The following is a 25,781-nucleotide window of genomic DNA, read 5'->3' on the forward strand; positions in this document are numbered from 1 at the left end:
CCCTTGTTTCAACTTGTATTTTGGATTTAACTCTATAAAACCAGACCAGCCTTTGGACAGGGTGCAAGAAAGTGAGACCCAATATCCTTATTTCCCCAAAATTATCACTCAAAAAACTCAAAATGGATCTCATAATGATAGTTGTACAAGTACACACGCTGACCTTTGAACATAGGGCTGATCTTCCAGACTCCAAGACAGCCCTGGCTGGCAAACTGACCAAAGGAAAGCTCGAGGAAGAAGAGAGGGATGCCGCAGAACACCAGCATGATAAAATATGGCAGCATGAAGGCACCTGGAAGAGACAGAAGCAAAATGCAATCACTGTCACTGTCTGTGATCCAGACCAGTTGAACATCAACAGTATTGACATATAATGGCCCACACAAACCAAATAATGAACTCAATAATAAAAAATTATTATATTCTAGAAGTGCTAGAAGCCCTAGTTGTAGTGTAAATCATTGTTTTGAAGCACTTTTGTGTTATTCCTGGCAAAAATATAGGAACTCGGGAGGCTTTCAACATGCCAGTTCTCTCCTACTCAGTTATCTAAGAAAGATAATTACTACTGCACAGCTCCGTGAATGCAGAGATGCCAGTTCCACAGACACCAACAGACAAAAGAAATCAAGCATGTCTAGTCGATGCACTCCATGAAGGTATTATCCACAACTACAAGATGCAAGGGTGAAATGCACCGCAAGCTATCATTAAAAGCGTTAGTGAAATTAGAAAGCGCATACGCACTGTGCATAAAATGAGGAATGATTTTGAACGGAAGAAAATGGCACGATACGTTTGTGTCAAACCAAACCCACACTACATGACTTAGACATGTATGATGGGCTCAAAAGAAAAACAACAAAAAAAACTGAATAACAAGAACAACATGAACATCATGTGTCACAGTAATCTCCCATGAGTGTGCAGAGAGGTCAAATGTCCAGCTGAGGCTGTTTAGTGGTGCAGCAACTCTCTGGTGGTTCAGAGTCAGAGGCAGACTGTCATCTAAAGGGAATGTCTCACTATACGTCTCATTTCGTAAGATTGTCATTATGCTAACTAAGTTGGTGCTACCAGCTGATGCTGTACAACACCACTATGTTATTGCTAAAGCTCAGCTCTCCCTATCTGCGCCTCTGAGTGAGCTAATGTATGGCCTGCATACAGCACATTAGTTCTTGCATGGCAGAGTAGGTTTCCTATATATACTGACCCTAATGCAAATATTTGCAGCATAAACATACGAACGTGGGAGCAATGCCAAGGAAATTATCTGAATCACTGGATTGAGGGGGCCTTGACCAAACTGGCTGCCCGTGCTTTGGTAGTTTTCTACTACAATTTCGAAACAAGATACAAGAGTATTTAGAACACACTTCCGTTTGTTTAATCCAGATCTTGGCTGTGAATCCAGTACCACGTCAGCAGCACGGCGGCAGCAGCAGCACCTGGACCCTTTCTGTGCGCTCAGACGTATTCTGACATCGCTCACAGCCCAATAAACAATGATGTAGTTACGCAAAACATGATGGGTAAAAACATGCTTTGGAGTGAAGTTATGCACATGACGTGTGAGCCGTTGCTGCTGGTGTAGACAGCTGCTGTGAGTGTGCTTATATAACATGAGAAATGGGGGCTGCAAATGAAGGTGTAGCAACAGGTCTGCTGAGACTTCAGGGGGGAATAACACATAAGTGTTGTGTATAGTGATATCTTGAGTCGATGACCAGGGACAAGATATACTGTAGAAAACCAAAAGTTTGTGAACAAACAGTGACAGACAGCCTTGACCTGACTAACAAAATTCTGGGGCTAAGGGCCCCTTTACCTGACCCCTGAGCCATGTAAACCATTTACCATTGACACGGTCACACCTGATACCACAATTCTCTGACTACAGTCCTCCGTCCTTTAAAATAACCTGCTCCATCTCAAATCGCTTTGGCTGCCCTGAATGCTTGATGGCTGTTATTTAGTAAGACAAGTGCATCTTTACAGTCCTGTACGCCGAGCTGACATTTATTTTAAATTTAATATTGAGTCAATAATCAGTGTCAATCCAGGCTTTTCATCTTCCATTAGTCTAAGGTTGTAACTATGCCACGACTAAAAGTCTTATTTTACGATTCTGTTCATGTATGGTAAGGAGTGCCGTTACACCCATCACGTTCATCCCTACTGAGGCATTTAGTAAATGTGCATACACACATGTTTGTGCGATGTGTTATCTTTATTGAGCTGCTCGTTCAATATCATGGATTTTTCTTGTCTCTTTTTGAAAGTTCCATTACTTCCTTGCATTTAAGTTACAAACAAAAACACTCACTTTGACCTGAAGGGCATAAAGTGCAGAGCCGTATGCAACATACATAATGGGAATGTAGAGTCTCTGTCACAGAACAGTATGAATAAAAACTTATTTCAGTGGCTTGAAGACAGACATCTTAATCTGTCTAAACTATTATCTGATCACAGTTATTATTATATACTAAGATAAGCCCAAATAATTGCACTGCCTTTTACTTCTTCTACTTAATTTGTATGCAAAAGTGACTTAATGAACCCTGAGGGAGAAATTTGTTCTGGTTGTCTCAAAGCAACCCCAATAACTAATAAGAAATGTAAATAGATATTAAATATGAATATTTTCTTATTCATATGTTGATGTATACACTATTGTTAACGAAATGCATTTGTGTAATTTGTTTTGAAAACAAGAATTTAAAGAAATGTTTGACAATGTTTGTTTTAGGATATTAAAACGTCACGATTCTGACAGCCGTAGATGAGAGGATTATGAAAATGTTTTAACATCGCCTGAAGTCTTATTTTCATTCTTTGGGAATTGCGACAGCTGCACTTGTTGCTTCAGTGTAGCAATAGGTCATTGCAAGAGCTAGATGCTTCTCACAGCGTTAGTAGGCCACAAGCCTTTGGAAATCTAACAGTGGTTTTTGAGTGTTAGTACAGCATGTGTGCAGCAGCTCTTGAAATAAAATAGTTTATGCCGAAGTACATTCATTTGGTTTTTGTATTGAGGATCATGGAATTTCAGTTGGATTTTCCCAGCTTTCTGGTACGGTTACACCCCTACCAATTCGCAAATAGTTTGTGGAATACTGCAACTAGTTAATTCCTTGCTTACATAAATGGTCTACAGGTTTGCACACCCTATTTCTCTCCATTTTAAATACCATGACTGTGTCTGTACTGGGGTCTGAGTTCAGCCAAAACAGTTCCACTGTTTGCCACTTTCCACAGACTCATGGAACTGGACTGCTTAAATATTAAATGTAGCATCACTGGACCCAGAGACACGATTTCATCCCTAATCTTTTCCACTACCGTCACACATTTCCATGGTTATCAGCTAATCACACTGGTTGGTCTGTGCCATCGTAAGAATATTTCATTGTCCTTGTGTATGTTACATGCTTTTTTCAAATGTACATAATGTACATACGTCGAAATATTTTAGTAAATACACTGTCCTTCATTTACATATTATGTTACTAGCACTTATATATCAAAAGAAAACAGCTGTGCTCCACATCGTACCTCCTCCATTCCTGTAGCAGAGGTAGGGGAACCTCCAGACGTTGCCCAGGCCCACAGCGTAGCCCACACTGGTGAGGACAAATTCAATCTGGTTGCCCCAGTTCCCTCTCCGGGAGTTTTCATCCTTCTTCACTGGCTCTCCTGGAACTGCTCCGTTCTACAAACAAAAAAAAAAAGGCAAGAGAGAAAGAGACAGGGGTGACTTCAGGTGACAGGAATGCGAGTGTGTTCCTGAGATAGTGCTGCTGCAGCAGGTCCGGAGACGGCACAGAAACACCTCATTCACGAGTACAAATCAGAAGTGGATGCTGTGTCAGAGAAAAGCATCTCCAGAGACTTTCTCTCCTTAGATTCTAATCTTCGGTGTATTTAAAGTATTATTTCTATAAGAATCACGCAGAGGCGGTAACATCCTGCGTGTGCATGTGGAGATGAATTATTCATCATACTGGATATATTCTATAAAATACTTCTCTACCCCAAACTTTAGCATAAGGTGGACGCACTGGAGCAGACAGGATGCAAAGCGAAATCAGTGCCTTGAGAACAGCCGACAACCATTTGGTCTTGTTGTCCTGATTATCCAGCTTCTCCTCCCTCCCTCCTTCCCTCCCTCCCTCCATCTGCTGGCATCAGATGGTCCCTCTCTCCTGACCTCCTCTTTAACCTCAGCTGTGTCTGTCTGTGTGTGTGTTTGTGGGCACACATGAAGGCACTTGTGAAAAATAAATACTGCTTACCGATTATTAGTACGCGTTATGAGTAAACTGTGAACACAAGCAAAGATACCTGACTCTGCCGGCCGTCATTAAGTTACGGGAAAGTTGCTGAAAGTTACAGTCCTTAAAAGTGTAAATCATGCCGCAAGTCTTGCACAGCTTTCCGCTTTAAGACAGCTTTACCAATAGCATACCATAAAAGTCAAAGTACTGAAGTTTGAGAATGTTTATTGTTGTTTAATGTTGGAGTTTATTTTGTTCTAATTCTATGAAATGGCTGCGTGACACCAAGCCCTGTGGACTCACACACCCTGAAACATCATAGACTTCCGCTCCTTGCTTCTGAGACCAAGTGAGACATGTTGTTCATCACCAAAAAAAAAAAAAAAAAAAAAAGAACAGACAGCAAAACAGCAACAACCACATTGAGTTAACAGCTGCCATATTTTCCCCAGAGCTCTGTAGTTTGTCTTTGAGTCTGGCTGTGCTTGCATGTTAGGAGGGCAAAACAAAGAGTGTTCGTCCAGCATCCATGACCTTTCTTTGTTTCTTTGTGCAGGGCTTAAGGCTGCAGGTGGGGCAAACAGGAAGATCAGCAAACACAAGATTTGTTGGGGAGAAGATGCTCCCCTCCCCGCTCAGAGTGAAACCACGGTCACAGCCGTGTATGGGGAGAAACCCCCAGCGGAGAGGCAGTGATCGCAGCGGGTCCTACCTCCGCCCGGAGTTGACTTTGGAAGGGAAAGAAGAGCCGGAGACAGTGTGCAGCTGTGTGTGTTCACGTTCAGCTCAGCTGTACATCTTGTACATCTGACTTTCCTATCAGCAACCAGGTGCTGGCTTTCAGAAGACACACACACACATGCATGAACACGCAGGTTGACAGGTCGTGCTCAAGTCCACAACCAGAAAAAGGACATGTTGGGAATAGCAATGGATCTGAATCTTTGCTGTCCAGTCTCCAAAACTCAACCTGACAGACACACACTCAGGTATGTGGAGTCAGTGAATTTTGAGTTTTTTTTTGTTTTTTTTTTTAACTGTCAAAAGCAGCCACTGTGTTAGGCTCGTTCAAACAGTTGAATATAGAATTCATGAACTCTGGATTTTTCTTTTAGCTCCACTGGACTGAACCGGAATGAATCATTAATGTAAGAATAGAAAATCTGTGCCCATTAGGAGGCTAATTAGCCGAGATGAGTCTCCACTGAAGATCAGCCACTTTATTAAACAGACGTGACCTTTTCATACTATATATATATAATTTTGCACATCTATTGGTTGCATTTGTTCAGTTACCAGCAGGCTAAATATATAAAGTTCCAAAGTCACAAACCCTACACAACATCAGCAGATATAATTTAACATTTTGTGTAATATACAATAAGAAAAATTGAGGAACATTGGTGATGTTGACATTCAGATTATTTATTTGTAACCACAGTCAGGACAAAGTCAGACTAGCTGTTGTCTTTGTGTGACAGTAATTAGACTGGTAAACCTCAACTTCCCCATAAAAATAATCAAGAATATTTACTCGAAATACCTCTGATTCTTTGCTCACCTAGTCTGTACTAGAAACATAAAAAGAATGTGAAAAGGATGTGACCCTCAAGTGTCCACATTCCGTAGTTAGGGATTTTGTAGGAAATTAAAAGAATATTTGAAAAAATAATACTAGTGTTTACTCAATGTAACTCCAGTTCCATGAGTTTGTCTATATATCCGTCCAATGAGCTTTGTACAAACTAGGGCAGAAGAAGAATGGGTACACTCAAAAAAATAATAAAGTAAATAAAAAGTTATTTAACATGCTTATTTGACTTTTTAGGGATCAAGGTTCCAGTAATATCTACCCACAGGCTAAAATCCCAGCAGGAATCAGAGCAGTATCTCGCCATCTATTGGCTGAACTCTCATTGAAGGCAGGACTTTGTGTTTTTCATGTCATCCTTCTTTTCCTTGACTGACCTCAATGTCTGTCTCTCTCTGCCCAGGTGTTGTAGCCTGTGGGGTTGGCTCCCGGGACCCTCTGGTCAGTCAGACAGACAGACTCCTCTTACCATAACCCTCAACTCATCCATTTCTCCATCACGTGCTTCAGTGGGACCATCTGGGCTTTACATAAGACCACACATGCCCCCCCCCCTTCTCCTTCTTTTTAGTTCACAACTTTTTTTTCCAAGGTCTCTTTCGAGTGTCATTGCTGTTGCTGCTACAGAAATAAAAATTACCCTTACTAAATGTACTAAAAAGCCAATTAGACAGACCCACTGGAGGTCCTACTGATTATGGGACTAAGGGCTTCTGGATCAGTATTACACAGATCTGCTTACATGCAGGTCTTAAATGGTGTCACGTCGCAGTTAAAATAACTGTGCATCCTTGTGCAATAATAGGAAATACTGTGTTTGCATTTGCTACGTGAAACATGCGAGATGAGTGACAGGAAGGGTTCTCACGTTACAAATTGCTGCATCACTAATCAGAAACACAAACAAGCCAATCTATGCTTTGTTGGCAAATCTGAGGATGGGAATGTCATACTGAAGCCAAAACAATAGCAGAATAATTTCTCAAGACAGCAAAGATGGTCAGTTTACAGAAACAGCAATACTTGTACTAGCATGCACCAATCAGCCACAAAATTGCAACTGCTGACAGGAGAAGCTAATAAAATCTTGTGACAATGCAATGTTCTGCTGGGAAACGTCCAGAGCTAGCATCCATGTGGACGTTGCTTAGACATGTACCACCCACCTAGACCAGACCAGACCAGGCACCACCACCCCACACCACAGGACACCGTCAGAAGGCACATGTCCATTCTCTGAAGAGTCAGAGGTGTTTTGGCAGCAAAAGGGGGACCAACACAATATTAGGAAGGTGGTCATAATCTTATGCCTGGTACGTGTAAGTTTTCAACACATCAAAATCTTGGTCCTTGGATCTACAATTGCATCATTTATGACTGAAAATGGCAATAGGTAAACAATATATAAGCCTGATTTATAAAGAAGTTGTGCGCTCTTTGTGGAACATAAAAATAATTTATGTCAAAAGAATTTAGTGAAACTAAATTAGAAGCTCAAATTTTACATGCACAATGGTTTTTCCCTATCTAGTGGCCATTTCAAGTACAGATCTGCAGCTAAGAAGTGTTTAATTTAGTCTAAAGATCCAGGTTCACAAAACAAGTCACCAAAATATAGTGGAGATATGCCAAAATTGCATAAAACCAGCAGAATATTTCATCTAAAGCTGCATAAAAGGGAACTTGGACACAAATGGCTTGAATCCAGTGACATGACCTTTGATACGAACTGTGTGAGACGCTGTCATTCACTGTCAAATGACAATGTTTAAGAGTGCTGAGAGGGGCAACCTGTATCTGCAAATAAGTTGCATCGCGCTGCATTATGCTAATAGACTGCTGAGAACTGATTAGCTGGCAGCTCTGCACCAGATAAAAAAAAAAGATAAGGCAGATAGATTGGGTTGTGTTTATCTGGGCAGGCGCAGAAATCAAATAATAATTGCTTTGTTTTTGATTAGCTTGTGTCTCATTATATTCTTAATGGATATTCAGCACAAACAGTCTATCTGTGCTAACAGCAACTCACTTTTCCGTGATTACAATTTCGCAGGTCTGAGTCCGACCGCGTATCAAATGGTAGCTGACAAAATATGGGTGCCTTACTCTTCACTCTGCTAAGCTGATCTAGAAAAGACTGCCAGCTCAGTGTCAAAAATGCAGATGCGAAGAGGACCACTGATCTGCGGTGTGTCGGCTCAGACTTTAAGTGACATAAGGTGGGATCAGTGCGAATTACCCCAAAACGCGTCACTCTACAAAGGTCTGCAGGTGTAATGTGAAGTGAATAAGTGCTCTCCTGTTTGTAGGTAGGGAAGATGAATGAATAATCCTGAGTTTCCCTTGAGCTCTAACATTCTTGCTGCTCCGACAGATATGCCCAATGACAACAAGTACATACTTTGTGCATTAGTAATAACTTGTGTTAATATTTCTTTGTTGTAGAAAATCACAACCTCATTATTTTCTCAAATGCTCATAAATACAACATGAAATGAATTTCACAAAACGGGTTTTGTTGCAGCAGTAAATCAGTTTTATCCCAGGTGTATTTTTCGGCCCGATGCTGCTTCCGCTGCTGCTCATCCTCCGTCCTCTCACAGCCCCAAAGAAAGCACTTCAGCTTTGTAAACTGACACACAGCCCTACGGGACATGCACACAGTTTCACAAGAGCATTTACATACACACACCGGACCATTCTGACAGGCAGCGGCACAAACCTCTCAAACCAATGCCTCCTGACAGGTGCAGACAAGTCTGTAAGAGATACTGCCCATTGGAGTGGAGCAAGACAAACACAATCGCTCTCAGCTTATGGAAACGCACACGCTTTGGTTACTTTCCCTCTGTCTTCTGTAAAAAACACACACACACAAAATCATTTATGAGAGTGTGTACCTGCAGACTGAACGTACTAGTACGTACTAGAGCTTTTCTTATTTCGAAAACTCCTCATGCAATCGTAGCAAGGATGCAGTCAGTAGAGTGGCTCTGCCAAGGCCTGATAATCTCTCCCACAGAATGTGATTTGTTAATATCGTGCAACTGCTTACTGTGCATGTCATTTCCTGTCTGAAAGAATTTTATTAAGAAATACCTCCTACAGAGCGATGGCATTTTACTGACAACTCGCTGCTCTCACCTTCTCTCAGAGGAAGCTGTCTCTTGTGCACGTATGCAAGTTTATATTAACAAAACGAAAGAGTTGCTTGTTTAAGCAATTCATTTTCTTCTTAACATATATCCTCGCAGGTATATTTTACATATCGTTTTTGTGTGTGTGTGTGTGTGTGTGTGTGTGTGTGTGTGTGTGAAGAGGGATTTAGTTATATAAAAAGTGTGATTTGTCAAAGACATTTCCACCTAGTATCCTGTCATTCTGTGTCATTTAACATATTTTCAACCAAACACATGCACACAGGTGAGAATGAAATCTACTTCATACAAAGCCTCCAAGTCAGGACAAAGAGTTCACCCATATCCACACGTTTTTCATATATGGTGGAGCCTGTGTTTTTGTTGCGTTTATGTGCATATTAACGCGTGAAGATGCAGCCGCAGTCACCAGAATAAAATGGAAGCACACCAAATAGCATATCACTATAAAAAGCAAGGGATTACAGCTATAAATATCTATTAGAAGCCATTGCTCATGTGCCTCATGTGTGATTGTATATGTTTCAGTCTTTCTTTTTCCTTTGTCTTCTGAAGAACAAAAATAAGAGAAACATTCATGAGGGTCAGAATTTGATATCCCGTCACTCTTGGCATAAAGGGACTGGCAGATATGTGATGATGGGAAGCTGCGAAGGAGAAAAGAATGAAAAAGGAAAATGCAAGACTGAGATGCAGAAAATATCTTATCGGTACAGACAATATGTGGGTCTACAGTCTTTAAATAAACGGTAACACTTTCTATGAAGGTTGTATTTATAATGCCCTATGAATGCACTCATAATGTTTTATAAGGTGTCTTATAAAGCATTATAATGGTCATTATTCCCATCTATACATATTCACAAGTCATCATAACCAACTTCATGATGCATTATGACAACTGGTTATGAATGATTATAATTTTAATCTGAATAGTGCATTATAAATATGTCAATATCTGCCTACTCACTTGTTAGTTTATAATGCATCATAACTACTTTGCTTTGCTAAATGTGTATAGTGATGCATAATGAGTTTTGACTTCGCCTATAGTGCTTTATATCTGTAGTTATAAGTATATGTAATAAAGTTATAATAATGTATACATCTCCCTACAGCACACTGTTATAAAGAGCTATGCAATATCATAAGTGCTATTTGTCAGCGCTAAGTAAAGTGACAAGAATGTGACACTATTATTAACAGATATAAGTTACTATGAGTAATTAAAAGGTGCAATGAACTAAGTCCTGAGTCTGGCATCTTTACCCCATATGCACAATGTTAACATCATAGGTGTTATTTGTCAGCTTTAGGTAAATTAGTGCAAATGAGGTGTTGTGGATATAAGACTATTATAAACAAATATGAGGCGCAATGAAATGAGAGCCTGGACAGTAAAGACAAAAGGAATGCATTTAGTTCACTTTATTTTCATTTAAACCAACACACATAATCAGAATGATTATCAGTGCTCTGAGCACATTACACAAACACATGAAACACATGAAACAGGCCACAAAAGTGGCACGGCGTGGTCCTAGAGATGTGGCTCTTAAAAGTGCCTTTGGGTTGGTGAGGTGATTCAGGGTCAGAGGTCAGGGGATGGTTTGACAGCAACTACAAGAAGAACAGAGGCAAATCTTTAGTGCTCTAGTTGGGTTTGTTTTTAATGCAGGTTTGATTGAAAACACATAAGTAGATCGCGTTTTTTTGTTTAAAGCAGCCTAATGAGACATTGTGTTACCGCATATCATGCAGGCAGCGCAGATTACCCGTAGGTGGCTTAAGCTAGCTACACGAAAGTTACCAGACACGGCTAGTTTTCCCTCACAAGTTAGATCGTTTTCATATTCTTGCGTTTAATGATTGAAACCATTCGAAATCATTGCTTTAATATGTAAACGATGTGCTTCATGTAAACTAAGTAAGGCATTAGCTCACAAAACACTAGCAGGACAGAGAGACAACCTACCTGTCCTGGAGAGGACTCAGCGGAGAAAGAGCAGAAAACCCGCGGTCAATGCTTTACGACAGTGGGAGGAGCTGGGGACGGAGGTGGGTGGGTGGGGTGAGGGGTCAGGGGCCATGGACTAAAGAATGACATTTCTACAATAATAATAATATAAATAAAAACGATATTAAAATAACATCTGACGGCATTCAATAAATGCGGACATTTCTAGCGATCCTGTATAAATTAAATGCCAACCCGGTCTAACAGTGGATGTGAAACTGTCACGAAAATTAATCTATTGTTTGGTGCCTGCCGATTTTCCTCAAATTTTCATGCCGCTCGAAACGAATTTCAAACTGATGTATTTCAATTGGAAGTTATTTCGTGCTATGAGGATGACTGTCAATGTGACACTGCGCAATAAAGAGGTTTGATTTTATTTCATTTAGACTAGATTTGTAATGATCTTATTTCGGTTTTTAATGTAACGACAATTTTGCTGCAAGATTCGGCACTTTGAGATTCGAAAAAAATTAATGGTTATTTGTTTATCGGTTCTTATACAGGATCGCTAGAAATGTCCGCATTTATTGAATGCCGTCAGATATTATTTTAATATCGTTTTTATTTATATTATTATTATTGTAGAAATGTCATTCCTTAGTCCATGACCCCTGACCTCAGACCCCACCCACCTCCGTCCCCAGCTCCTCCCACTGTCGCAAAGCATTGACTGTATGTACTAGTCGTAAAGCGGCTTTTCTTTCCTTTCTCCGCTGAGTCCTCTCCAGGACAGGTATGTTGTCTCTCTGTCCTGCTAATGTTTTGTGAGCTAATGCCTTACATTGATTACATGAAGTACATCGTTTACGTAATAAAGCAATGATTTCGAATGGTTTCAATCATTAAACGCAAGAATATGAAAACGATCTAACTTGTGAGTTAAAACTAGCCGTGCCTGGTAACTTTCGTGTAGCTAGCTTAAGCCACCTACGGGTAATCTGCGCTGCCTGCATGATATGCGGTAACACAATGTCTCATTAGCCTGCTTTAAACAAAAAAACGTGATCTACTTATGTGTTTTCAATCAAACCTGCATTAAAAACAAACCCAACTAGAGCACTAAAGATTTGCCTCTGTTCTTCTTGTAGTTGCTGTCAAACCATCCCCTGACCTCTGACCCTGAATCACCTCACCAACCCAAAGGCACTTTCAAGAGCCACATCGCTAGGACCACGCCGTGCTCTTTTGTGGCCTGTTTCATGTGTTTGTGCAATGTGCTCAGAGCACTGATAATCATTCTGATTATGTGTGTTGGTTTAAATGAAAATAAAGTGAACTAAATGCATTCCTTTTGTCTTTACTGTCCAGGCTCTCATTTCATTGCGCCTCATATTTGTTTATAATAGTCTTATATCCACAACACCTCATTTGCACTAATTTACTAAAGCTGACAAATAACACCTTTGATATTAACATTGTGCATATGGGGTAAAGATGCCAGACTCAGGACTTAGTTCATTGCACCTTTTAATTACTCATAGTAACTTATATCTGTTAATAATAGTGTCATATTCTTGTCACTTTACTTAGCGCTGACAAATAGCACTTATGATATTGCATAGCTGTTTATAACAGTGTGCTGTAGGGAGATGTATACATTATTACAACTTTATTACATATACTTATAACTACAGATATAAAGCACTATAGGCGAAGTCAAAACTCATTATGCATCACTATGCACATTTAGCAAAGCGAAGTAGTTATGATGCATCATAAAACTAACAAGTGAGTAGGCAGATATTGACATATTTATAACGCACTATTCAGATTAAAATTATAATCATTCATAACCAGTTGTCATAATGCATCATGAAGTTGGTTATGACGACTCGTGAATATGTATAGATGGTAATAATGACCATTATAATGCTTTATAGACACCTTATAAAACATTATGAGTGCATTCATAGGGCATTATAAATACAACCTTCATAGAAAGTGTTACCAAATAAACTGTATATTAAGATTGTACCTAAAAAAGTGGTTGTGGTTGAAACCTGGTTGGGTCTGATCTTGTGTGTAATAAACTATCTTCTGCACAAAAGAAGAATATACACAACTACTATTAGCGATTTAACGTTTGAGAATTCAGCAGCAGCCTATGTGTTATACTAAAAACTCCAGATCACAACGAACTCCCGAAGCCCTGCTTAGAGTCTTAATAAAGGTAAAAACCAAAGCTGTTTGATGTCTACTTTCTTCACAATAAAGCATGCGTGAGTCTTGGACTTCAACAACAAAGTTGAAATTAGAGAAGTACTCCATCAAGCATGTCACTCCCAGAGAAAACCAAAGAACCTGTCAAAAATGGGAAATATAAAAGTGTCCAGTACTTTAATGTCAAGACAAAATAAAAGGATTTAAAGACAGGTTCAGCATTTCCCCTCACATGAATACTGCCCATTTAACGCCTCGTCAGGACACAAGCGCTCAGTGATTCATGTCAGAGCCATGTCTTCCATTCCATTTCACTTAGTCTTCTTTTATATTTAAATCCCGGTTACGCAAATATGCAGCTTGCAACTAGGAAGTGGAAAAGCCTTTAAATCATTCTTTTGCATAAGCCTGTTCTAGTACTTTATGGAAAACAAACCAATTAGCACAGGATAACTTCTCTGATCTTTCCCCTGAGACAGGCAAAACAACATGTTATCATTTTGTAGACTTTCCCTACCCCCAGTTATTCTTTGTGGCACACGTAATGTCCCTTGCTCCACCTATGCAGAGTTTAGTAAACATGTCTGCGCTGACTGAATCCACTCGGCTATTATGGGACAAAAAGCCCACCGGATCCCCCCAAAAACAGGCCGCTCAAAGCTCTCTTTATGAGTGGGCTGTGAGGTGAGAGTAATAGGCCTAAAGACGGTGTGGACCGTGGCTTCTCAACCTGCTACCATTGGGGCCACATACCAAAGGATCCCATTGGGCAGGGACTGAATAAATTCCGCTCCACGGCTGATTAATTGAAACCAATGCAGGGGGTGTCAGGAGCAGGAGAGAGGAGGAGGAGGACGAGAGTAAGTCGAGTGCTGTCAGATGAAGGGTGGGATAGATGGCCGCCCAGAAGCTTGGGGTCGCTCACAGGTCACATCACTACATATATTTAGGGTCTGTCAGCAAGTCAGGAATCTCCAGTTCACACTTCAAACTGAGAAAACAACTTAAAGTGCTGAGCTACAGCTATTTGCAACTGTCTTCAACTGCAACATATGTGTTGGATGCACAGATTCTAAGAAAACCCCACGATGGAATTAAGCACAGTACTGATAAGGCTAGTAAATCAGTAATCAGTAAACTAGTAAATAAATAACAACTTAATAAAGCTTGGTGGTAATTTATTGCCTTCATTGCGACAAATAATGTAACCTCCATCTTGTATATTTACATTGAGTTACATTTGGTTGATTTGTGCAAAACCGAAGGGCTCTAGATGTATTCCAACACTTCAAATGGCATGATCCTTGTCGTAAACCTTTTCATTGTCAAGGCAAACATAAAGTAGATGAGAAAGTTTGTAAGCAATACTGGTTGCTTAGCAGAAGTTCACATTATTTGATAATTTGATAAGTTCTAATCAGAAATGTTCCTGCCTAAATGCTTAAGAGGGTTAGACTTCTGGTGTAACTAGAAAGTACAACATCAGAATTCACTGGAGACAGAAAAAATGGACCAAGGGTAAGTGAACTTAGTCTTTTAACAGGTAAGAAAAAATGGTGTCTGAAATAATTCTGTGAAGCGCAATGTGCTTATCCACACACCGAATTCTTTCACTTTCAGTGTGTGCAACCAAATGGGATGAGATGAGACAGCCCAGAAGCTCGAACCATTATTTCCCCATTTCCATCAGGCTGTTTGCCCAACTTCCAAGTGTACCCATCTAGAAAGCATTGCCTTCTAATGTGTCGTTTGTCTTTGTGATTCGCTGACAGAGGTTAGAAGTTTATAGCCAATCCAAACACATCCAACACACGGACCACGGATGCATCTGAATCTCTTGAATGAGCATTCATCTCTGACTCCAAATGTTTGATCTCTTTATGTATTAGGGGGTTTCACTTGCTATGCAAATTAACACCTGAACTGTCTAAGGGCCAGTCCTGCTACTCCTTGTTTGGCCACATTTCTACACGTCTTCTCATAGGGTAGTGAAATCTGACCACAGGTCTATTTTGAGATCAATTGTGACGCCAGACCTACAATACTCTTTCTGTGTTTCATGCACAATATCTAATGCAAACTTGCAGATCTGGTCAACAGATCAAACAAGAGAGATGTGAAAACAACAGGTACGTCTGTCACCTACTAAATGGTCCGTGAAATAAAACTGCATTCAAACTCAGAGGTCCAAGGTATCCGGTGAAATCCATGGTTCATAAATTAGAGCCACCATGGTTTCATTAAACACTTGGTTTGCATAGATACATAAATAGATAGATCCAGACGGTGTTATCAGCTCCTTACCTTGAGATACATTTCCATGACTAAGTACTTTATACAAAAGCAGCACCAGCCCCTTGGATAGTCCCAGTAGCCTGGTGGCTGACCAACTTCTCTATCTCTGTGAACACTAAACTTACCCAGGCCGTAATCCTGAAATGTCTCACCCAGGGTAAGAAGTAGGGGAGATAACCACACCCCCACTTTGTAAGAAAGCGGGGGTGTGATTAAGAGGGTCCAAGGAGGGTATGGTGTGGTGAGGGCAAAGGTTAAGGTTGGACATTTTCTGTTAAAAATCAAACGTAACCTAACTACACAGTTAGAGTGTGGAGACGTGGTGTTCACAGTGTGCAGGATTATCCTATGGGTGTACATACATGTGCACCAGTACTATTGTCTAAAATGTTTATTTCAAGACAAACTGCCTGAGAACATCACTGAGTCCTTTTTTTTTCACCGGATGTTGAGTATTTCAGTCACATGACAGAGTCGTGTAGATACCATGGATGTGTCATTACATTTTGGGAAGTATTTAAATTCGATGCAGAGGCCCAATCTGTTCTCTTTTACAGTTCATTGTCTGCCGGTGTGGGATGACAGTACCCCGTCAAAGCGCTGCGGAGATAATCTCCTAATCCAATTCAGAAATAGGTTGTTCTCTAATAAAACAATGGTATTACATGAGAGTGAGTGAAGGACCGAGATGGGAAGAGGCAGACTAAAATAGAGGGGGATGCAGAGAGCTCTGTGAGTGTGACAGAAAGGCAGAGACGGAGGAAAGAGTCTGAGACAGAGGGGTGAGAGGCAGATATGGCTTATAAGTGCAGACAAGCAGACAGGTCTAACAGGAGCTGCTGTAGCCATGTGCAAAAAGACCCACTCCCTTCCGCCCTCCCTCGCTTGTTCGCTCATTTGCTTAACAAGTTCATTTGTGCATAGGCCTTCATCGGGTATGGCTGTCAAGTGATGCGCAAGACTGGCCCGCGGAACTGTTGGCCCTCGCAAGCTGTTCACCTGCATCCCTCCCACCCCCGCACCGCCTCCCGCTCACTCACTCACTCACTCACTCACTCACTCACTCACTCACTCACTCACTCACTCACTCACTCACTCACTCACTCACTCACCCACGCACAAACACATACCACAAGTGCAAATATCTTCATACAAAAGCGCAGAGATGTCGTCTGGTGATGCCAGCATTGTGAGCAAATGGTCTGTGAATACCGGGTTCAAGCTCCAATTTTTCCACAGAAAAACAGAAAATTCCAATCTATTTTGTTGTTTGTTTGTTTGCTTTGTCGATCGTGGTGGTAAAATGATCATAGTTGATTGATCGAGCAGTTCACAAAACAGCATATTGAGTAATTTGTCAAGAATATATTTGCATTCTGACTGGTGGCTCGGGGAAAAAAAAGACATGGAACCAGGTCATTAATCAAATTGTGCATGCAGCCTGGGTGGCATCCATTATAATAAATATTATCGAGTATTTATGAATTCATATCTGCCTTATTACCAGCATGGTTTAGTACAAAATAGTCTTTTATAACGAGGAACTTATGTAAGGGGTAGAATAGGGATATGATAACACACATTTGGGCTTAACAACCAAGAGACAGGATATGTTCATATATTTTCAAAATAAAAGAGCATTAAATGTGGGCAGTCCATAGTAGGAAGAGCATTCCAGGCAAGGCCAGTGGGCTCCCAGTTGTACAGCACCCAAGTAGCAGTTCAGTTGCTTCTCTAGCTACTATTCCGCATTGCCCCCTAAAACAGTGTCACCCATCATGCGGCTCGAACCCAACGACCCTAAGTTTAAACGACTCTTGCTTTAACGACCAGATTTTATCCTTCACATTCCAGTTTCTGAAGTTCTGACATGTTATTTGTCTCATATTAAAAGTTAAGAGAGAAAATCCCTCAGTTTGATCAGTGGTTAACGAGTTTCAAGTCAATGAGTTTTATCCTGTCACCAGTTTCTCTCCTGGAGTGGCCCTAGTTATTTAATGAACCAATGGCATCATTTTCTTATTTTGGCCAGTTTGTTTAAAGCACTATGGCTGTCACTGTGAGGGATGAGTTGCTGACATTTATTTGCTTTAGTGCTCTTCCTTCTGTTTGCCTTGTTTTTCGTTATTGTTCTAGCGCCCTTCACTTGAGGCAGCATTAACAAGCCTCATCTCTGTGGATTTGCCCTCAATCCTCGCACTACACAGCAGTATGCTGCTTCAACAAGAGTGTGCACACACTCAAACACACACATGTGGCCTCAGCGAGCATTATCAGCCCCCAAACACCCCCTCCCGTATTTCCCTGCTAACACGGTGAACATGCTGCCTCAATGAACTTCATCATCAGCTCTTTTCTCCGCTGGTTTTTGCTTCCTACAAATCCATGACAAAGCTGATGAATAAGCCTCATCAGCCTTTTCTGCTCACCTCATTTTAGGGGTTTGCTTTAACTTTTCCTTCTTTCAAAAAGTTGCAGCACAGTGCAATGTAAATGTGAAGAATCCTGATCAGAGCAGTATATAACTGATAAATGACATGCTGACAAGCATGGATTGTTGCACTGATGCTATCTTCTATCTTAATATTTCTAACACAATCTTTATTGCTGACTGGTTCATCCACATGCGGGCAGCTCGCTCTAATTTAATGCAGGATTATAAGCAAGTGCAGCTTTCAGTAAACAACTGCAAACTAGATCACTTCAGTCAATGCCTGCACGTGTACATTTACAATAAAGAGAATTAGAAAGATAGCCGTCCACACAAAAGCTGCCACAGCTGACAAGTCTTCCGTTATTATTACACTGGTTTCCACCTATGTTTTTGTATTCTTGACTACAAAGTAGCTTTAGCTGGTTCACAATTTATAAAACATCCTATATTAACCATGTATTACATACTACCTGTAATGCAATCCTTCAGTTCAGACTAAAAATGGACAAGACTCTGCCCCCGTCCCTCTGCCCCTCGTCTTCTAAATGCCAGGTTTTGCTGAACTCTTTGCTTGTGAGCATCACCTCGATCTCTTACCTGTGAGGGGGTTCAAAAGCACTCTGTACTGTACTATGTAGCATATGGATTGTTCAGATTGTGCCTATGCTCTTTGTAGCTGTTGTCTAAAATTAGGTCAGTTTCAACTGACCTAACGTTAGACAACAGCCACAAAGTAAACTAACTAAATGATAAAAAAAAAATCTAAGGAAAAATATATAAATGAAAGTATTTAATATGAACACATGAGTGTGATTGTGGGGATTTGGTTAATTATTGATGCGGTGATGTTGATGAATAAGAAGTTACTATTGCCTCAATCACAGATGTCTTTATTTTCCTTTGTTGCTGGAGATTATGGTATTACGTATGAAAACTGTCAGAGTTGGGGTTATAATCAGAGTTTTGTGCAGGTCTAACTAACTTCAGGATGGTGATAGGTAAATAATAACTTCAAGTATCTGGAGACTAATTTGAAGACACACATTCAGTGCCATGTCTGAACACACGTACCTAAAGCTGGTCAATCAGACTACCCAGATTGGTTCTCAACAGATTGGTCTGAACAGGCCCATAATAATGTTACCAACAGTAATGTTACTAACAAATACATCCAAACATGTATGAGCCCAAAATGTATCTTAAGTATAAGACTGGGCACTGTTTGGTCAGTATCTTGCTTCTTACCTGCTTACTGTGTGACTCAGGACCTGTTCAGACCTGGTCATTTGAGTGATAAGACTGCAAGTGGTCAACTGAACAGGTGGAAATACGCCCAGGATGCAAGTCATTTGATCTTAGACCACATGTGGAGGTGGCCCGGGACGCATTTTATCCCATTCCTTCAGTAGTGTGAACACAAAACGTGCATTAAAGACTGTCTACTCAGCAGGACTGCTCTTGCTTCAGCGTAGTATTGCCACAAGACTCTTTCACTACTGGTAGTCAACTTTCAGTCAAAAATCCACACTTTCAGGGTCAGCTAAACTTAAATATATCATAGGACTTTTAATAATCAGTTTAAATGCCGTAACTCTTGAATAACTTCAAGATTTACTGAGTATAATTGTAAGATCAGCTGTGACAAAAGTGAGCCAAAGGCAAACCAATATTTCCCATGCTGAGTGAGTGTGACTTGATGCATTATAAATATAAACTGCACTGTCGGTTCATTTCAGTTAGAAGCTTCAGTTTATACCATGTGGTGACAATGACCTTCCATACTAATTTCCTGCAGTGCCAGCGCTGCACTGTAGCACTTCACTAGTCTCAGTCTGAAGTGGCTTACTGCCATTTTCACAGAGAAAGACTGATCTGAACTCAGCGCAACGCTCCAGTTCGTTCTATGTGTAGCAAAGACTTCCAGGAACCTGAATAACCGGGTGGGCAGGTCATTGTGTTCCAGTCAATGGTCAAGGGCACCTGAAGCAAATCTGTACTAGGAGTATCTTTGTGCACATGACCTGGATTGAGGCAAATATAACTTTTGTTATTTAGAACGCAACTCACTGATTTAGACACAAACATATTTGGGTTTCTTTCTGACTGTGGGTGCCTCCCTCGATTTGTTTTTTCCTTGAGCCTGAAATCAACACTATAAAGGCCTGCCATGTCAGTCAAAGGCAATACAAATAGCCAAAGACCCAAGTTTGGAAAACGCTGCCATATGGCACCAAAGGCTATTGGCAGTCCACCCTTGCCATGACCCCCACATTCTTCAACAGGGTGTTCTGGCCTGAGGAGGCTGACAGTGTGACCTTACCATATATGCATTTTTCTCACTTACCCTGTAAAAATTAAAAATGGTGGAGGAGGTGGAGCTGCTGGTGAATAAGGGAGCATGAGGTCCAAGTAATGTATGACTAACCTCTAATTTGTAGAGTAACCTCTAATCTTTTTGTGATTGCTTTGTCAATCCGGATACCCCCTCCATTTTATGCTTTCACGACAGGAACAGAAAATGAGGTAAAAATCGACAGTGCTCTGTAAATGGATGCTTTCACTGTGGTAAGTTCTAGGACAAAATCATTAGCGTTGAGCCGCCTCAAGGGCTGACCTCTTTAACCCAGGTCAAAGACAGTCTCCCCTTTCCCTCTTGCTCCCAGCCTACTCCTGAAACCCTGTCATTTTAGCATTTGGAATTAACCCCACAATTTTTTTAAATTATTTCCGTTAAGCTATTTGGCTATTACAAGGTAAATTTAAATGATTATACACACGGAGAAGCACACAGCAGGGGTGACAACCACTATGCATGTTCAGTAAAACTAAATAAGAAGGTAATTAGCTTTGGAAAGAATACAAGCCTTACATGGCCTTAGATATGAACCTGCACAGGAATATACTTACAGTGTTTTTTAAAGGTAACATTTTTTATTAAATTTGTACCAGAAATTTGTAATGGAGTGTTCTGAAGTCCTGCCACACTGTATCACTGACGTGGAATATCCAGATTAAACCTTAATTACAAAAAAAATAAATGTTTTTAAGTTAAAAGTGAAAGGATTAATGTTACATATATGAGAACGATGTTGAATGGTCAAATATGATAATAGCACAGATCTCATACAAGTCTTTATTACTTCTGAAGGAGGGAATAACACAAAGCTTTTTATATATATTAGCATAGTTGATGACAGTCAAATGTATCCTTACATTGCAATTCAGGATTATTAAAAACATAGCGCTGGAGCAAGAAAACTAATCCAGGACTGAGACATATATTGTTTCCACAAGAGAACAGTTAAGGAATTTAACACGGAGCAGCATTAGATTTATCCTGTTGGGACCGGATGGAGAGAACCCTGTCTGTTCATTTGCACCAATTAACTGAACCACAGGATTTGACCAAATTAGATTAAATTCAACTTTAATTTGTAGACTGCAGGTACAGAGGCAATGAAATACAGTTCACATATGATCAGAAGTGCAAAGAAGGTCTTACTTATAGAAAGTGCAAGTGTGGACAGTGATGACACTACTACTACATATCTACTACATATCTATCACCCTTGGATATTAGATGTATTTATTAATATCGTATATGATACTTACGTATACATATATTTACCCACTGTGGGATAAATGCAAGGTTTATCTAATCCTATTTTATCTAATCTTAATTACATTCAGGGAAAAGTCAACTATCCTTTTCAAGGAGCCTTTCAGAAAGAAACATCCAATCCCAGAGCTTCAAATACTGTCGTGCACACACGCTGACTATTACACAAAGCTGCTGCAGAAACCTGAAACCTTCAGCACTTTGTTTCCGACAGAGCACATTTGTCATGAGTCAAACTGAAAGCACAGCGCATGGCTGTTAAAAACAATCCAGTGGACTTTGCATTTCTACACGGGCAACACTGAAGATGTATAGAGGTAAAGAAATAAAAATACTATCAAATAATTGATCTTACATATGCACAAAGCAGGTCAAACACATTTCCCTCCTTCCATCACTCATTAGGCCATTCATCCACCCAACCATGCACGTATCATCAGTTTGCTGTGTGTTGTTTAGTATATGTGCTTCTGCAAGGCAGCTGTGAGCCCGGAAGCTCAACTTAGTGAAGTCAGAGGGAGCCCGAACGTTAGATCCACCACAGGGAGATGGAGAAGGGCCGCGACCCCCCCTACCTCCGCACACACACCACAACACACACTCTATCTATATATATATTTCTGTCTCTCTTTTCTCTTTTCCACATGTGTCTGTTCCCTCGCTTGCTAAGCTTTGGTGCAGAGAGTAAACACAGCGACTTTGCAATTACGCTCCATAAACTGCAACACCTGCCCCCAGATGGGTAGAGTGTAAGAGAGAGTGTGTGTGTGTGTGTGTGTGGGCCCCTGCTGGCTTAACCCTACGCTAAATGTAACGTGATGAACTGTATATCAGTAGCCAACGTAACATTATAAATAAAACAAATATGCGTTTGACAGTTGGTTCCGTTCCCCAAGTTTTATAGCACTTTCCTGATAGTGGGTATTTCATCCTTTCAAGCTTGCTGCTGAAAAAAGAAAAAAAAATCAAGCAAAATCTCTATTCATGATTTTTAAACTAAACAGAGTTATTTTAATCTGCAAACCTGGCACTGAAACCATGACAGCCTGCAGGGCAGACAGGCTAAATATGTCTGTGTGCAAAAAGGTAGGTGTCAGGATGCAACAGCGCTGTGGATGAATGCCTCTACAGTAGAAGAATTTGTTCTTTTCTAAACAGCAGGCCTCATTAGCTTCTTGGCATGGCACCCCGTGATCTAGAAAATCTGCTTTTAAACAACGCAAATAATTTAGGTCAGTTATTTAAGCTTTTAGATGTCTTTAAGTTCCGGTTATTTCAGACTAGTAGTGATCAGAAGAGAGCCAGCGCTTGATAGTGTGATCTCCATGGTATGTAAAGATTGTTAAGAGCGCAGTTAACACGAACACAGCTTTCAAAAGTCGAATATGTGAACAACTAAGTAATGAAATAGTGAATAATTTCCTGAAACCACACGATGTCAAAGAAACGGCAGGGCAATCAGAGCGTCAGCCTGGACATGGAAACGCTGTCCGATCCTTTATTTCAGTGAAAGGACGTCAAAGTCAATCACCAGCGCTCACTTAGCAATTAGCAGATCCATCTGAACTCCTTATTACTCCAATTATTAGTCAAGCATGCCATAAAAATCACACATGACCTCAGACTATTGTCCCAACATGGCGAGGCCGGCCTGCCGCTGTGAGGGAGGATGTGACCCATGTAATGACGGGGGAAATAAAGGAACGCGTTTTTTTATCAGAACTTGACAGCCATGCTAGTTTCGAGACAGGATAATGGGTGATTTTAGAAATTGTATAAGTATTTCAAGATAGTAACAGTAGAACCCATGGATCGACCATGTGAGTAAAGATTTAGAAAAAAGCTAAAAAAATATCAAATATATGATATGACTGCTCAATTATACTTAGACGTCCCCCAAAACAAAAACTGCTTTGGTCCTAAATTCCATTCTAGTAACTATTGTATGCTATTAAATAGTTGCTGCAGTTAAAGTTATGGAGTCTACAATTGTGTTCCTTCTTAATTATCAACTGTCATTCATCTTTAAAGTAAAGCCTGATATAAGCTTGAAAATTAGCATTTTTGCAAGCCACAATTTTATCTACATGACTGATTTCCATAACACCGTCCAACTAGATTGCCGAAGTTTTAAGACAAGGTAAGGTTAAGCCATTCTGGGAGGCTTCACTCATTCGCTCCCCTGCTGTGAACTTGGTTCCATAATTAACGCTGTCTGTGGGTCTGTGCACGCACGCAGGCAATCAGCTTTATCAGCTCAGTCTGCACTTGAGTCAACCCACGGCAATCAGCTCAGTCATAACCGACCCACAGACATTTCTATCGAAAACTCCTGATTAGATCCATTACAACTGAGGGAACGTTACAAAGGAATAAGCAACGGCAAAAGGAAAACTGCGCAGAAACTTAAAGAGACATTTCTGTCAATCAAAAAAACAGAGCAGCATCAATTCAATACAATACTATGAAAAAAAGGCTTTACGTAATAGGCGTTCTCAGTTATGAGGCTGCTACAGTTATAGTTCTGTATATTTGGTCATCAACATCATCTACCGGTGTGTTGTTCATGCCATGGCCAGGGTGGTCGGAATTTTGACAATTTTTGTGGTGCACAAAGGCTCTTAAGTCCCGCTGAGACGCATCCATCCAACAAATTCAGTTTAAAGCAGAGAAGGGCGACTGGTTTCTCAAAGCAATTTGTGGCCTCATGGAAAGGAGAACCCCTGCTAGGCAAACGGAATTGCTTACGTACCCATAACGCAACGTCAGTTAGGATAAAGACATTAAACATGTTTGTGGCACAAATGGATTGCTGGACACCAAGGGCTTCATTTAAAAAAAAAAAAAAAAAAAAAAAAAACTTATTTAAAAGAACAGACTGCTTTAAAACAGAAGTCTGACTTTATGATTTACTGTGAGCTTTGTTCTCATCTGAATGAAGTTCATTCAGAGTTCTGTGAGCATGTTTTAAAAGGACGGACCCACCATTAACATCCGTCCTGGACAATCTACGACGTACTGAGAACGTATGTGAGTGATCCGATCTCTGACCACATTTGGAGGTGGCCTGAGAAGCATTTGGCTGCATTCCTTTGGTTGTGCGAACACACAATGTGTCCTGGGTAATGACGTCCAACGTCTATATTTGCCTTTATTACTGGCGATTTATCAGTCACTGCGTCTAACAGCACAACGTTAAAATCATGGTGTGAGTTTTATGAAGTAACTAATGTTAAATAAATAAATAAATAAATATTAACATAATGTGCTTGTGTGAACAAAGACCAGTCTTCCTTTCTTTATTCCCGTTGTGCAAATAGGACCACATTATTAAATCATTCCCTTCAGCTTGATATGCAACAAGGACAGCTACACTGTGCAGTGCTCACTATGAGGGAGAGGAATGTTCACTAAACTGAAGGCTGCATAAATATGATTCATGTTCTGACATCAACTACTAGCCAGAGTCTCTGGTTTAATTTAATGAAATACAATTTGACTTCTGATATCCGTGTTAGTGACTGATGTCAAATGTGTTACAAATGTAATGAGTATTTGCTGAGTTCAAGGAAAATGAATACATTCATACAAACATTCATCCTGAAGGTGGATGATAAAAGTTTGAGAATGACCTATGATATATGACGCCAAGAGTAAAGGAAGTCTGTCTGAGGATTAAAAAAAAAAAAAAAAAAAAAGTTAAAGTTAATGTTTAACCGCAGAATACGTGTTGCTACAGATAAACTAAACCCAACAAATCAGATAAGACAATGTGGGGAGGACGGCCATTCTACCAAGTTACAAATCACAAGAATTCCTACTAATTCTTGTCCACGGTAACCACAGATTAGAAAAGTCTATCTGTGGCTTGGCCACTGGTGCTGAAGCGAACATTTGTCAGGAGACGTAGAGGGGGAGTCCATAATTATGGACCATATGGGCGGGCAACATTGTTTGCAAGTCCTGAGGAATTAAGTACGTCCTGTCAGTCAACGTTTTGAGGGAAATAAGGTTTTCACGCTGAAAGATCCATCCAGAATCAGAGGATTAGCATGGGGACTGTTGTGAGTTGTGAGCACTGCTTTAGGGAATTGTTCTCAGTCTGCAGACACACAAACACACCTATGTAATTGGTGCTCCGGCATGCACACACCACATATACACATCCTCTGGAGCTCTAAATATCTTCAACGTTCCACCCACAACAACCTTCCATTC

The 25,781-nt window shown here is 40.4% G+C and overlaps 1 protein-coding gene across 4 annotated transcripts in view; it reads right to left on the reverse strand.

The window, feature by feature from the left end:
* slc6a9 (solute carrier family 6 member 9) overlaps positions 1-25,781 on the reverse strand; it is a 77,928-nt gene that overhangs the window by 15,780 nt on the left and 36,367 nt on the right. For 3 of the 4 annotated variants that reach the window (XM_047589157.1, XM_047589158.1, XM_047589156.1), the window contains 2 exons: positions 3,565-3,721; positions 164-295 (listed from right to left, as the gene is read on the reverse strand). In XM_047589157.1, the coding sequence (XP_047445113.1) occupies positions 164-295; positions 3,565-3,721 (289 nt within the window). Of the gene's footprint in view, positions 1-163; positions 296-3,564; positions 3,722-15,519; positions 15,635-25,781 lie in introns of those variants that run through there. The other variant, XM_047589159.1, reaches the window with a different exon arrangement.

This window comes from Mugil cephalus, chromosome 7 (genome assembly GCF_022458985.1).
Source record: "Mugil cephalus isolate CIBA_MC_2020 chromosome 7, CIBA_Mcephalus_1.1, whole genome shotgun sequence".
Taxonomy (NCBI): Eukaryota; Metazoa; Chordata; class Actinopteri; order Mugiliformes; family Mugilidae; genus Mugil; species Mugil cephalus.